Below are 15,439 nucleotides of genomic sequence, written 5' to 3' on the forward strand. Positions count from 1 at the left end.
CGCAAAAGCGAACGCAGCGAGCACGAACCGAGCGCATCGTCGGCTCTCAAGGTATTCCCCGTGTCTCTGGCCTGGTCTCGCATTGAAATCTCCCGAGTCAACTGGCTCAATCGGTCCGTGGCCTCGTAGCGGTAAAGAGAGTAAGTGTGTTGTGTTGATCCGTGCTCCGCTGTCATGTGCCGCGTCTGTTGAACCGCGAGTGCAAGGCGAGCCCGTTTGGCGGACTTGGCAAAGGCTTTCGTCATCTGTGCGAACACGATCACCAGATCGCGCCGTTCAGACCAGTGTGGTGGTAGTTTTAAGATTTTCTGTGCCTTTTCCTTTGCCTTTACCTTGCCGCCGCACGGTGCCATTCACTCAAACCAACTGGACGGCCAACTGGACGGCCGTCGCCGTCACTTGATCGCTGTGATCACCGCTGGAGACGTTATTTTGTTTTAGTTTGTTGTGTGCCGTGTGTTATTTGTTTGTTTTCTCTCTGTCTTTCCTCCTATTTTATTTCTTTGCTTTGCCCTGTTTCTCGTTCGTTGTCGGCGATCGAGCGATCGAGCTTTGTGGTTGCGATGAAATATTTATTTCCTCCTCGCTCCAGTGTGACACCCGCTGGTAGATTGGTGGCAAAATATTGCTTTCGAGGCTCACGAAGAGGCTCCAGCCACAGAAGATCCTTGAGTTGGTAGAATGGGAGAGAAAGAATGTTGCGAGCGGATCGTGAAGGTCTTGGCGCTCCACCGCCGCCACCACCACCACAGACCACCTGTGTCTCGAACTTGAATTCCCCCCATCCAGAAATCTCGTTTCAAGAAGATGGGAATGCCTGTACGACATGGGAAATTAAGCGTTTTCACGCAGCATTATCCTCGGTCGATCAGGTCGAGCCCCGCTGGTGGTGCCTGGTGCTGCTGCGCGTCACTGTGTATGTGTGCCTCGGATGTCTCAACGACGACGGCGACGACGGATGGCCACCGCTGGGCCAGAGGGTGGCAGAATTTTAATTTTGAATATCCGTTTCTCACTCCGATCGTTAATGTTCTGTTTGTCTTTTGTCTCTCGTCCCATCTGTGCGTGCGTGCCTGTGTATCTGTGTGTTTGATTGTGTTATTTCAACAGGAAGGAAGCGCTAGCAAGGTGTTGTGTGAGGTGCATGGTGCAACAACAACAAGAGCTGCAACGAAGAAGAAGAAAATGCATACCGTGAGGTAGTCGTGTGTGCTCGTTCTCTCTCTCTCTCCCTGTTCTGTGTGCTGTTGCTGATCGTGTCCAAGGTGTATGAGTGTGTGCCGCAAATTGAAAGAGTGAAACAGTGATCCGTGCAAGGCCGTTCTCTCTCTGCCTCTCTTTAGAGAGAGAGACAAAACGCGTAGTGTAGATCGTGTTCGAGAGAAAAAAAAACGCTCCAACCGAACCAGGATCCAAGGATAACGTTGAGCAATCGTCCACCACCTTTCTCCCTTTTTGGGCGGTGCAAACAAGGAACCCGGCCAAGGAAACCGGTCCCTGTTCCAGGTGGTGCTGGTGCCGGTGGTGTGCCACCGCAGTCCATCATTACCCCTTTGTTGTAGAAGCGCAAACGTTGCGTAACTTCGAAGCGAGTTGAAAGTAAGTACAAATGGCGACTGTCAGCAAGATCCGCCGTGGTCCTGGTCGGCACAGACACCGGCCATCGAACCAGCACCGTTAAGTCGCTTCTTCTCTTGGCCCAGGCCGCCCATCGAAAAGGTGTCTTCATAATTTTTAAACATTCCACTACATCTGCTGCCACAACGGAGCGGCTATGAAATGCACCGCGTTGCATCGCGATCGAACAAGCGGAAAGAAGGGCCTCCATCGGGAGGGGAGGCTGCAACCTTTTACCGACGGTATCGACGCGTCAGCGACCGGTGGCTGTAAAGTACACCGTCACGCTTGTTAATCATTAAAAATGGTTGGACCCCATGGTCGGTTCGGTCACTGGTAAAGGGCTGGCTAGCTTGCTGGTTGGAAGATTCACGATTCACCGGACGAATACACGGAGGCGGAACCAGCGCTGGTTTGCGTTTGATTTGTTGTGTTTCATTCAAAGACCGCATAAATATCGTAAGGCAGAAGCTCGTTTTCGTTGCTTCATCGCACCATCAACCGCGAGGCGATCAAGGATGCGATCATTTATCCGGATGATTATGGGATTTTAGTGTTTTTCAATGTTTTGCATACCGGTGATCGGAGCGCGCCCCCCATCGCAAATGATTGAAGGTTTGGAGATGTTTTTTGTCGGGAAACTAAGAAGGAAAGGGAAACCAGCGCACGATCTGGTCCTGCTGCTCAAAGAGAGAAGCATCTTTGCCATTAAAGAGGTACTCTCATAGCACCTGAAAGCCCGCCGGGTGTCCGGGCTGAGCTCTTTATGAATATCAATTTACCATCAGCATCTCGGTGCTTCCTACCGCTGCTAACGGCTTTCCGGTGGATCCGTTCTGTGCCGGTGGAATCACACGCTACCGGTGCTACCCTTCGCTGACGCCCCGTCGTGCGCCCTGTGTCCCTAGGCAAATGTACTCCCGGTCTGGCCTCACTTTCCTCGCTCTACTTAACCTCGCAGGTCCAACAAACGGGCCCGTTATCGAGGGCTCGCCCGGTCGGTTTTTGATCCGCCCGGGAAACCTCACAACCTCGCCCGGAGGAACACCAGCAACACCTTCGGTGCTAGTTCCGTAGCGAATATTAATTGTTATCTCGGGATAGGGGTGTGAGAAAATGGTTATTGCATAACGTGCTGAAGGTGCAAGAATAACTGTGCAAAAAACCCCCTGACTGATTCTCTTTCGCGTCCCCCTCCCGGTGTCTCAGAGGGCTCCGGTTTTATTCCCAGTGCCGTTCTGTTCCCATGAACTTTTTACCCTCCGATCCCCTGCCGCTCGCACGTTCCCAAAAGGCAAATGAAATGGCCGCTAATGTCGGGCTGCGTTGTGGTGGTGGTGCTGCTGCGCTGCTGGCACGTTCCTCGGAGCAAGGTCGAGAGATGGAATAAAATGAGGTTTTGTGCGCTCGCTTCGGTTCGATTCGGTTCGTTCGGATAAAAGCCACCACCACGCGTTGTTGGCAAATTGCAAAATCGTGAGTGAGCTCGTGAAATAGCGCGGACACATACCACCATCCGCACGATCTACGCCACTGCGTGACTCATGTAGGATCAGGAGAGCGATCGATTTCGGCGTGGCCAACGTCAAGAACGTTGTTCATTGTTTTCGCAGGCGGACAACCCACGCAGAAGGCACGCATAAGGGCAGGACAAACTCGTCTTGTTCCATTCCGCGGCCCGTGGTTGTTGATAGAAAATCACCTCCGGCAATGACATTACTTGGCCACCTAGAACGGCAACGCTTTAAGTGTTCGCTGAGTGCCAACAAATGATGTCATCATGAGTTCCACCGCTCTAGGGGGTTCGTCGCTTAAAGGCAGCACGAAAGACTTCAACTGCGTTCTTTCTTCGTACTGCGTTCGTGCGTGCTTGGGTGCGTGTTGGTGACCGTGGGGTGGTGTGGTCTAATGCTCACGTACCACCTACTCACTCGACTACAGATAACTTCCGTCCAAAGATGCTCACGTGTATGTGGGAAGCAGAGACACAACGATAGTGACGTGGCCCCCCGGGGGGTGGCTCGAGATGAAGTGAGAAATGCCAGCAAGACCTTTATTTGTTAATTATTCATTGCCGAGCACTGTACGTATGCGGTCACGGGTTGGGAGGCGTAATGTATGTAGAACTCCGCTCGTTGCTGGGATTGCCTCATTCCCGCGGCACGCATGCTGAGATGCCTTTGATTGCCATTAATTTCATTACATCCGAGAGGCTCGCGTTGCGCTGCGGAATTGTTCACAGCGCAATCCGTAGGGGCCTACTTTGTGGCAACGAAATTGGCGAACTGATTCGTTGCTGGTCGGTTTCGCGCTTTTGATGTGCTTTTCGGCCGCCAGCGCAATGATTCGATTTGCAAAGTTCAATTAGCCGCCATGTTTTTCTAGGTTAGGGGTCAGATGGATTTTCCCCTTCCTGATGCCCCCATTTTTCCCTGGCGCAGCACATTGAGAGCAATGAAGTCCGAGAGCTGAGAGGATGATCGTGCCGGTGCGCAAAGTAGATCCCGACTAGACTGTAAGTGTTCCGGTTTCCTCTAAGCAATGCACTAAGCACATGGGAAATGGAAATGGAAAGCAGCAATCACACGAAGAGAGACACGAAGAGTTAGAGAGAGAGCTTACTTACTTCTTGCTGATCGTCGATCAAATGCAAATTGCAATGTTCCCGCAACAGTAAGCGATCTCCAGTTCGTGGCTCGCTGCTTGACCGAGAACCAGAAACCGAAATGAAACCAGAACGAGCCAACCAGCCAATTCGAATGATAACTGGCCAGTTCCAAGGCAAATGTACTCGTTCACTAGCAATACCTTCAACCAAATGCTCCCCCTGGGGATCCGGTAAAAGCTTTGAATGAAGTTAAAGAGGTAGCACCGAGGGGCGCAACTGCATAACGACGGTATGGAAAACGATGTTTTTTTCCGCGGGTGAGCCCTGGCACTCGCTAACAATAGCAGGAATCCGTTAGATACCAGCGAGTGATCGAGCGAGCCCGAGGTCATTGAAAGCAAACGTACTTTTCCACCGAGCGCTTTCGTTCGTTCTCCGGTTCTTACGCACCTTTTAAGCACACGCCCGCGGCCATCGACTGCCAGAATCACTCCCGCCCGTGGCCAGTGAGTGAGCAGACCAGAGTGTGAAAGGTACGGGACTATCAAGGAGCAGCAGCAGCAGTGGCAGCAAATGGAAAATAAATTGAAATTCGATTTCCACCCTCTTCTCACCCAAAAAATCATTGGGGATGGGCCAGTAGGTACCGCTATGTTTACGTGCGAGCGCCTTGGAACCTTCCTCCGGCTGGCATCGAAAGGAGCCAGATGCGCGGTTGTGCATTAGCCTTAACAGTGATGTGTGGAATGCCCGCCGGCGGGGTGCTAATGCATGGTTTGAGACCTTGGCATCGCAAGTGCGTGGCACATCGTCGAGCATCGTCGAACAACAGTTCCAAAAGTTTATTGCACCCAACGCCAGCCACCCATCAATAGGCATCGGAGTTCGGCTTCAATTGAACGCATGATCAAGCAACGCACTCACAGCATAGGGCGCAACATGCCTGCATGTTGGTTTGGTTCAATTTTGAAACCTCGAAGAGACATCACTTTGACGCTTGTGGGCTCCGGTTGCATTGAAATCAGGGCATCGGCAACCACATCGAGGCCAAACCGAGAGGTTGCTGCTCATTAAACGAATCGATTCGATGCGTCGACTGATGCTGATGACCCATCGCTGATGTGCTCTCAGTGTGGTGTTGATGATCAGCGTGGTTAGAAGCACACGCCAAGCCCGTTTGCTGGCTGGTGATTGTATTCGCGGTTAATTATTGTTTCTTTCTTCGCGTCACGTGTGCTCCAGAGTTTGAATCAAACGCCATTCTACCAGCCTACCAGACGAATCGCTCACTGTGAGTGCGCTTTCTCGCTCGCTGAGCCCAAAAAATGGGTCATCTCGCCTCTAACGATAGACTAGCGCGACCAGCGCGTTACCTTTCCTGCCATAATCCGTGGCTGGCTGGCTAGCTGGCTGGCTATCCGTTTGACCACCAATCCCCATCCTAAGCCAGGTCACGGCGAGCGCGCGTTGCAGATCGGCGTTGCAAAACGGCCACAAATCATGATGGGGAAAATCAAAACGAGAATCGAGATCGCTCCGAGATCGCTCGTCGATTATCGCCAAAGCCAAAAGGCCGCACCGAGCGGGTGCGCGCACGAGCGCCGCTTGTCGGTCCGGTTCGGTTCATTAGAGGGTTTTCTGCTTTTTCTGTTTTCGGTTGGCCCAGTTTTGACCTCTCTCTATCTTTCTTCACCTAGCGCCCGGAGGGGAACTGTTGCTGTTGCGAATGCTGTAAATTGATAAAATGATGGTTCGGTTCAATCCGGGACCGCTCCGTCGGTAGCACAGATAGCACACGGCTAGAACGGTAACAGTCCACCTCGCGATCATGCTCGTGATCGCGCAATCGAAACCAATAATTTAGCCGCCTGCTCCCGGTCCCGGGTGGCCTCATTTTGGGCCCACCGGGCGTCCTGTTTTCGAGCGCCACTAAATTAAACGCTTCAAACCTTTGGCATCCGGTGCCGCGGGATCGCCTTCGTCATCCTGCTCTCTTCTGTGGCGCATCTAGCGATCTCTCGCGATCCCCAAAGGATCTGGGGCAACCGGCCGGTCCGGGGGAGTTTTGGCAAACATTTGAATTTTTAATGAATCGCTCCATCCGGCATGTGCTGCGGCTGCGCTTAGACCAAACGCCGAAAGGATAATAACAATTACGCGCGATCCAGAAGAAAGAGGAGTAATTATGGCCATTCCAGGCGGATGTGTTTATCCGTCGGTCGATCCGTTGGTATTCGATCACGCTTCCATCACCTCGGAGGTGAACGAGATGCTCACAAGACACCAGCGGGTGTCTGACTGGAGAGTCCAAGGCAAACACATCGATTCTAACGGGGAACGTGCGATAACAATTAATTACCGCGAGCGCGCGCTCGAGCACCGTGTCGTCAGCATTCTTGGCCTATCTTTGACGATAGCGGTGAGCTGGCGGCTAGCGTACCGTCTGCTATCATGGGTGCGAAAGCGTACGCGAAGCAGACATTAGCATAAAAAATGCCGCGACCACCACTTCCGCCCAACCGTTGCGATGAGTTGAGTTCGAATTTTATGCTGCATTCAATTCGATCCGCTTCGGTTCTACTGCCAACTAACGGTGTTCTAGCTGCTGTGTGTTTCTCTGTGCGTTAGGTTTCTCATTGATGGCCTACGGGGGTTTGGGTTGACCAATTAAAAATCGTTCTGTCACTCTATGGCCATGGCCAGGGAACGCATTTGCAGTGGAACGGCATTACGGGACTTCTGCGCGTGCTGCATGCTACCTAAAGCGTGCATGCCAATTATTCTATTATGCTAAAATTAGCATCAAGATGAGCTGATAGTACGGTGTTTTGGGGACTGCGCTAACTGGTAATGAATAGCGAGAATGCATGACGGAATGCAGAATGTTCTCGGTGGCCTTAATGTTATTGCATGATGAAGAACAATTCTGAAAAGCTTTTACTAATAAAATAGAGCTTAATCCACTTATCGCACTAACAAGAGACTACTTCTTGCGACATTTTGTGTGATAATCAAAACATGTTTATCGATACACAAATTAAAATAAACTGCCTCACTGTGGATGCAGACCTTTAAGTTCTATTAAAATCTGTTATGGTCACCAAACAAAAATCCGTATCTCTATTCTTTCCTTAGCGCAACGAAAGGTTTCCGTATCTGTTGAGATGTTCTTTAAAGAATGGTTAGAATGGTTACTTTATCCGCCAGGATAATAATCACTCCTTTAGATAGTTGTTCCGTGCTTTAGGATGCAGGTGATCATAGCTAAAGACATGAATAGCATCCTAACGAATGTGAACCCTCACAAGATTTCGATTTCCGCACCATACGCGATTGAGATCGCGATCAGCAGACAATACCGCTGGTAAACGCTTCGCAGCTAACACGATTAACTTGGGCGCAAGATTACCAGCCTCATCCCCGGGGCCATTATGCTGCGTTCTTGCGTGCGAACCCATTGTGGTCGATTCTCTACACACGCAGACAACGGTTCTCTGGTGGTCGTGTGGAGTTTTGGCACACGTCACGCTGGCCCAGCTAACGCCAGCAATTATCATCCTGGCCCTGGCTTGAAATACACATTCCCAGTGGCTTCCTTCCGCCGGTACCAGTGGTGCTATGCTTCCACCACGAACCGAGACAGACAGTTAGGAACTCATTCAAACACACGAGCAACAATACAGCGCACGACGGTAGCGCCAACCGCACGCCAGAGGAATGGTGCTGCATGGAAAAGAACTTTTTTCCTTCGCGAGCCCAGCACCATTCCACCATCGTTTATTCCATCATTAGCTCCACTTCAGCAGCACTACGCGAGAGTTTGGAAACCGCGGCGAGATGGCGAGATGATTGGCCTGTAGGCCGCCAAGGGCCGCCACACTGGCATTCGCAATGGTTTCCGAGCGATGATGGCGCTGGCGCACATTAACATACAATCTGACGAGATTTTTGGGGCCACTGTGGCCACGTTTTTCCATCATTTTCCACTATCAACTGACCGTGCCATGAGACGAGCGATGATCTGGTCGTTTGTTTTTTTTTCTGGTCTTTTGCGGCCACGTGCCCTGGTCAACCACAGGGATCATTACTCCGCCAAGCAAGTCACAGTCAGCACCAGCAGCAGCCCTGGCTCTTGTTCAAATAACTGTCTAAAGCACCGAAAATGGAACGATGGGGGGGGGGGGGGGAGATCGGACTAACGGATTTAATAGGTCCCGCGGTTCTCATCGCGATCGCGACAAGATACTCTTGCGATGGCCCTCACTTGATGACGAAGATGACGCTTCGGATTCTGAGGCTTTTCGGCGCAGTCCGTTTTTTGGGGAGCACACCAGTCCCGCAGTCCCGGTTCTGGCCACCGGGAGGAAAAGAAGAAGGATGGGATCTCGCTATTGTGTTTGCGTTTTTTGTAAAGTCATCAAATTCCGCTCCGTGACCCAGTTTTCGGGTTTGAAAGGCCACAGGCCACACCTTGGCTTAACCGTCGGTCTCGTGTCATGGAGGGTGGAGCACTGAGTTGACCCGAAAGAGTACGGCTCTTAAAGACAGGTTTTGCGTTGCAAGCGGCACGTGGTACGCGCGCCGTGTCGATTATTAAATGCGATCTCCGGTTGTCTGTCGTGAAGAGACGAAGGCGAACGGAGCGAACGCGGTTCGCGCACGATATCGATCAACTTATGTAACGCTTTTGGGCGCACCGGTGGCCGAAGGTCACGTCCCATGAAGCGGAGTGAGTATGCAGAGAGTGAGATCAGCAGCGAGGGGTGCTTTTGAAGATACCGAGACGTGTCTTAAGCCAATCCGCACCGAGGTGTTAAGGTGAACAAATAAAACTCCGGGACCTAAAATGGGAACCAGCACTAACTGATCGAGCCAAAATCTTTTTTCCATCATCATCATCAACATCATGAGAGTGAGAGAAGGAACTCGCCGAAATTAGGAATCCGTTTTTGAACAGGCTGGCAACACAGCGGTCACGATTCGCGCGGCATTATCGATGCGCGCTGATCTACAACGGATTTAAATAAAAGTTAATAATCATGATTAATGAATTGCCGCTGATGCTGGTACACGATGGATGACGGTGACACTGCCGTTGGTGGTGCGATGTCTCATGCTGCAGTCTTCCGTAGCTTCGAGGCTGAGATGAGATCAGCAATTATGTCATCATCATCGTTATTTAAAACTCATCTCTTTACTCTGCCAGTTACGAGTAAAAAGGGGGAGCGAGGGACCGGATCTGCTTTTGTAATGCTCACCTCCTCTAGTGCAATGATTAGCTGACACAGCTGAACCTCGCGAACTGTGATCGAACGGGAATTTTGCCACAGACACAAACCGAAGAGAAAGTGCGTTCCGAGCGAATCCAATTGGCGACAAGCTACTCTTGTCGTGCCCGATAATGATGATGATGATGATGCTGGTTGCTTTTTTTATGAGCAAGTTCTGACTCCCGGTGCAAGAATGCTAATTGTAGAATGCACCTTCCGCCGGTCCGAACGATCGGAATGAGGTAGTCGGGCGCCGCGTCCCCAGACCGATCGATCGATTAATGCCAGTAAGCGCGCCCGGTGGTACTGTTATGCTCGCGAAAGCTGCCTGGCTGGCTGGCTATCCGGAAACGAGCTTACCGATCGAACGCGCGCGCGCGCGCGCGCGCTACTCCGGTTTATGCAACGTGGCCAAGCGGCCACAAGAAGGCGCAGAGCCAGGGCGGGCTTGTAATTATGCAGCCGAGGGTCTAACGGGGCCACCGCTACAATCCACTCCACGCGATCTATCGATCCATCATTCATCAGCAACCGGAGCGGTGTGTCTGTATCTGTGTCTGCGCGATCGTGTCTCGAAGTCAGTGATGTCATAAATCTTTGCGCGCAACGGTTGGACTTGGGTTCCGTTTTGTGAATCTCTCCGTAGCCGAGCACTGATTGAACGGTTTGACTTCCTTGTCTTCCGGGGAAACCACCCGACAGCCGAATGTCAACGGCGACGTGTCGTGTCGTCCCCAGAGCTCAGAGCCGCTGTTTGATGTTTCCATTTCCCGTGAGGTGCGGTTGTCTCGCGACAACCAGCACTAACAAGCTTTGGCCACAGATTGCATCTGCGCAGTGCCTCCTCGGAGGCTTTTAAACCTTGTCTTTAAACAAGAGTACTCCGGGGATGACGATCATTGGCGAGACAGTGGGCTGCTGCTGCCGGTGCTGCTCACAATGCTCAATAAGCGCGCACACTTTGCTCTGGCCCGTCTTAACCACTCGGTTTGTCTCTTGAACCCCATCCCAACCCAGTACCGCAACAATTAATGGTTCCATCGTGGTGCGACCGCCGACAACCACGATTATCTCATCCCGCTGGGCACCAGATCGCGGGGTAATTATTTTTAAAATTGACATTGAACGTTCAGACGAGACAACAGTGACTGGAAGCAAGGGACGGGCGGTCGGTCAGACTAAATTGGTCCACAGTTGGTTGACAGCACCAGAAGTTACCTTGTTCGCACGGCAATTTTGGGCTGGACAAAATGGGGAGATTTTTTTTTGGGGGCCTGACCACAACCAGAAGCTAGCAAAGGTGTTCCCACAGTAGCCTCATTAGGAGGTCTCTCCCAAAAAGTCAATAATTGAAGGGAGCCTCACCGAGGTAACGCAGGGTAACGCACAATTGATCTTTAACGCGTTTAATTGAAGGCGCGTGGCCTGGGGATAAATACAATGTGTTGTTTAGTTGTTGACGCTAAGGGATGATGGCTGATTTGTTGTATAATCGACAATGATCGACTCGTGTTGCTCGTTACAGTGTCATCCGCCTGATCTTGGTGATCATTTAGTAGATGAATTCATTGCCGTCTTCATCGATCCTGTTACTAGCTCCTGGAGGTGTTGGATACAATTCTGACAGATACTTCCCTTGCAAACCCCGGAGGAACCCGGAGTGATTGTCGCCTCCAGCTGGTCAAGCAGGTTTCGCACTTCGTGCACAAGGTCCAGCCAACCTCACCAGCGCCTGGCAGATGTTGTTGACTCGGTAATCGAAATCGAGACAAACAAGTTACGCAACGCAGCAGCACAGCGGCCAAATGGCAAGAGACGAAAGGCTCTTTTCGATTTTTCTGCCAGCGAAAGTCCGTGAATTGTTTCTCGCTTGCTAGTTTTCGCCAGCTATCGAGCGAGCGAACGAACGCGGGTGGTACTAGGCGTTAGAGCGCATGTGTGTTGCTCCATCAACACCCAAGTCTCCTCTGTGGTACTAAACGTTAGTGTAAAACCGTTCCAGCCATTAACTCCTTTCACTTTCACGCATTGGCGAGTCTTTTTCGGGGTGAGTCCGGCCCCATCCTGGCAGTTTACCGAGCTGAACCGAGCTGTAAGCCAAGCGGCGAGATGATGCATTCCGTACTGCAGCACTTTGTGGTACGAAATGGTGTGGAGCAGTGATTACTTTGCTGCAGAATTTTGCGCGAGCACTCACCAATGCCGGTGCGGCGTTGCTAATACACCTCTGGTTCGCTGATTTTCGCCTATCGTAATCGCAATTATGGATTCCATTTTTTCTTTCTAACCAGCAACTGGTGATCGTGTTAAGGCTAATAGATTGGCATTACTTCACCGCGAGGGCGCCCTCCCCTTGTTTGGTTGAATGTCTGGTAAAGGAATCGGCTACCTGCCTGCTGGAGGCCGTGTATGAGGGCAGATCAATGATTCATTATTCATGGCCCCTCATTCCACGACATCGGCCACGGCTGGGTCTCGAGGGCGTTGTCTCGTGTGCATGCCGTGGGCTAATTTTCATAAACCACACGGCGAGGTCTTAACCGCCATATAACGCCAGCTTGCCAGCCAATCAACTCCTTCTTTGCTTGCGTGTCTGTCTGCGGCCGACCGAGGGATCAGGCTAGTTAACTGGCGTTGTAGGCACAACCAAACCGAGCCAACCGTTTTAGGTAACACGAGGTTACGCTGACAGGGGGCCAGTCACTTGAAGTTTCTTAAATCTGTTCGCTCGGAAGGAAGGCAGAAGGATTACTGTTTGGCAAGGTCAATCCGAGGTGCGTCACCAGCGAACGCATGCACAGTAGAGTGTTTACGTACGCGTGTGTATACTGTACCAAAAACACTCAACAAGGGCCTACCATCGACAGTGTTTAGTGGCAGTTTATCAAGCGAAAGATTTATTGGTCTGTTGAAGTACGGTTCAGTCCGGGTTCTGTTGCGATCATCACTCATCGACGCAATCGGCCGCGCACAACAGTTTATGATCCTATGGTCGGGTGGCGATTTACAACCCCAAGAACGGAGCCTTCTTGTTGTTAATCATTGTTTGTTCTTTCGTTTCCGTGAGCTCGGCTTTGGCCGTGAATGCAATTTATCATCGGACATCGTTTCGCGATGCTCACTCGAAATCGCGGCGGTTTGGATCTAATTTCCAATCATTTCAGGGCTCGTTGCCCATCCTTTGTGTGCTTTGGCGTACAGGACAGCGTGCCGTAGTGCCGTGATGCTCGGTGTTTTGATTAACAAGCACGCCAGGGTGCTTCGTTATCATAATGATAGGAAACGTGGCATACATATTCATGATTGATTGAGGCGACCACACGATACCTTCGCATGGCGTCACCTACATTCACTTCCGAGCTTCCGAGTGAGTGCACGATCACCTGGATCTGGCCTGGCGTGTGCTTCCAGCGAGTGGCATCGATCAGGGTCGCATCGAAAGGAAGTGAAAGACGTAAGACCTCGCTCGGTGCTCGCAATATGGTAAACTGTCTCCTCCTTGGTGGCCTTTTGTTGCGGAGGCTTCGTTATGTCAGCACGCACGCACGCACCCATGCACGCAAAGATGAGCAAAGCAATTCGGAACGGAACGGAACGGCGATCATCTGCGAACGTCTTCGTGCGCCTCGAAGCCTTGAATCATCGGTGAAAGCAACGAACCAAAGAAAGGCATTGAGGCGCCCGCGTAAGGCCATCACAGAGAGAGAGAGGAAGAAAGAGAGATGTTTTGCATTGAAATCGCACCCCGAAACGCAACGCATCGCGCACATACACTCGCAGACGCGTCTAATGCGGAAAACAGTCGCCGAGGAAGCCGGCGCTTGATGGGGGAAAATTCATTTCCCATCCAAAGGGGCGCACCAATGGGCATGTTGGCAATGCGTTTCCTATTTCCTGCTTCCGAATGTTTAATACCGTCGCCGTACCGTGGTGCCTGTTGCGATTGCGCTTCGCCTGCTGCTGCGCTGCTGCTGCGCTACTGCTGCTTCTGATTCCTATTCCGATCGAACCGGTTTCGATTGCTGCTGATGCTCGCAACGCGTTTCCTGCTTATCGCGTTGACAATTCGCTAGCAGCGGTTGCGTCGTGATCTTGCGAAGAAAGTTGCCGAGACGGACGGACGGACGGATGGGCTCGATGAAATTATCGATGATCTCATCTTCTGCTGGCCAGCACGGATCGTAAGGTGAAACGTGATCTGCCAAACTGGTTCCGGAGCCCGCCCGGGACTGGCACCCGGGGGTTTCCGGACATCGTCTCAATGGGAAGCAAATTGGCGAATGATGCAAAATCCCACTCTCGGTGGCTTTCTGTTGGTATTTCGTTTGGAGAAGGAACAGGAAGGTAGCATCCTACAACAAGAAAGTCACTTGATTAGAGAATATCCTCCTGGACTGATTATGTTTTTTTTTTAGGAACCGAACAGTCAGCTGAAGGCTGGTGATCGGTGTCACGGCATAAGATCGCGATCGTTCAGTTGGTTGATGAACCTAATCCATCGCGATCGATCGATCGCATCGATCGATGAGTGGGGCATCCGATTTCCCTTCGGTTTTTTTTATTGTTTCGTTTTCACAAATCCATAGCACACACCAATGGAAACCTGATTTCAATTTGTAAACTCAATCAACCTGAAACGAAGCTAATTTCATTTCGTCTTTTTCTTCTCTTGTTTCTCTTTGCCTTTGCAGACTCATCAATGTGATCACAATGGAGCTACACTCGACGACACTCGTGGGCACTATAGCAGCGGCAGCAGTATGCATTTTGGTAAGTTTTCCCCGCCTTTGGCCACGTCAGATTTCTTCAAAAAAAAAAAAATCTGATCTCTGAGTAAAAGCTAGCTGACCGGAAGGGTGTATCGCGAGTTCGTTGGCCCACATTTTGAAATTCCATCAAATGGTGGCGCCTCACCGGTGCTGCTGCAGACCACCACGATGTCGTTCACCACTGGGGTGGCCAGGTGGCCAACGTCTCGTCGTCATCGTCGTCATCGTCGTCGCAAGAGTCGCTTTAATATCCGGTTGCGTGCCGTGGATCGATATCGAGCGGGAACGCCAATTAATGGTCCAATGCAGGGCGCTCCATGGACCGGGATGCTGCAGACGCAAACGAGCTCCAGTCGCGGTAACCGAGGCACCCATGAAGGACCGGGACATCGGGTCCCGTGCTGTGCTTTGAGTTGCCGCCACCGTCGGAGCGAGCATTCGCATCGCAATGATAATGATCAATCGTTTCGCGCGAGCGCGCGGCCAGAACGGGCTCCCAGGTGTAACAGGGAGCAAGTCAATCAAGCTGGCTGGCTGGTTGCTGCTGCTGATTGGAAACGAGTTCCCTGCTCTGTTCCCCCGGCGCTCTGTCACCATTTGTTTTGGCAAAGGTTGCCCGTGGGCCCTTGCTGGCACACACAAGCACACTTACGCTTCATATCACCACTCGATCATGCTGGAGATGCTGTCACAGGCACGGGAGACATCGACAAGAATGTCGAGCTCCAGGAAGACGACAACGACGACCACGACGACGCTCGTTGCTTTGAAACGGTACATTCTGGGCCCCCGTGGGCCACTGTCACAACCGGCTCTACGGAACCGTCGGTGATAACCGATCAGGACAGACGTCATGTCAGACGACGATCACGACGACGGCAATCGTCGAATGCTATGTAAATGTGCAGCAGCGGCATGGCAAGGGCGAGGTTAGTAGCCGCTTAACGACCTCCTCCATTGAGGGCCCAGCGTCTAAATCATTCCTGTTTGCTTGCTCCGGACACCCCCTTCGTTGCCCAAAAATGGTGCGTCTCCCGGGTATGTGAAGCCTGCTGGAACGTTGATTACGTTGCAAATCCCATTCCCGCCCCGGGGGAGAAGGCAGAATTCGGTGGCGTTGAACCTGCTCGTAAGTAGGGCATCCTCCACGAGTTCTCTTCTGGTTGTGTTGGTGG

At 51.7% G+C, this 15,439-nt stretch overlaps 1 protein-coding gene across 1 annotated transcript in view; it reads left to right on the forward strand.

Annotated features, from left to right (window-relative positions):
* Positions 1–101: 101 nt before the first annotated feature.
* Positions 102–15,439, forward strand: part of LOC126575281 (cuticlin-1) — a 33,954-nt gene continuing 18,616 nt past the window's right edge. The window contains exons 1-3 of the mRNA XM_050235904.1: positions 102–140; positions 1,111–1,599; positions 14,187–14,265. Coding sequence (XP_050091861.1) covers positions 14,206–14,265 — 60 coding nt within the window. The 5' untranslated portion in view covers positions 102–140; positions 1,111–1,599; positions 14,187–14,205. The remainder of the gene's footprint in view (positions 141–1,110; positions 1,600–14,186; positions 14,266–15,439) is intronic.

Source organism: Anopheles aquasalis, chromosome 3 (genome assembly GCF_943734665.1).
Source record: "Anopheles aquasalis chromosome 3, idAnoAquaMG_Q_19, whole genome shotgun sequence".
In the NCBI taxonomy this organism is placed as follows: Eukaryota; Metazoa; Arthropoda; class Insecta; order Diptera; family Culicidae; genus Anopheles; species Anopheles aquasalis.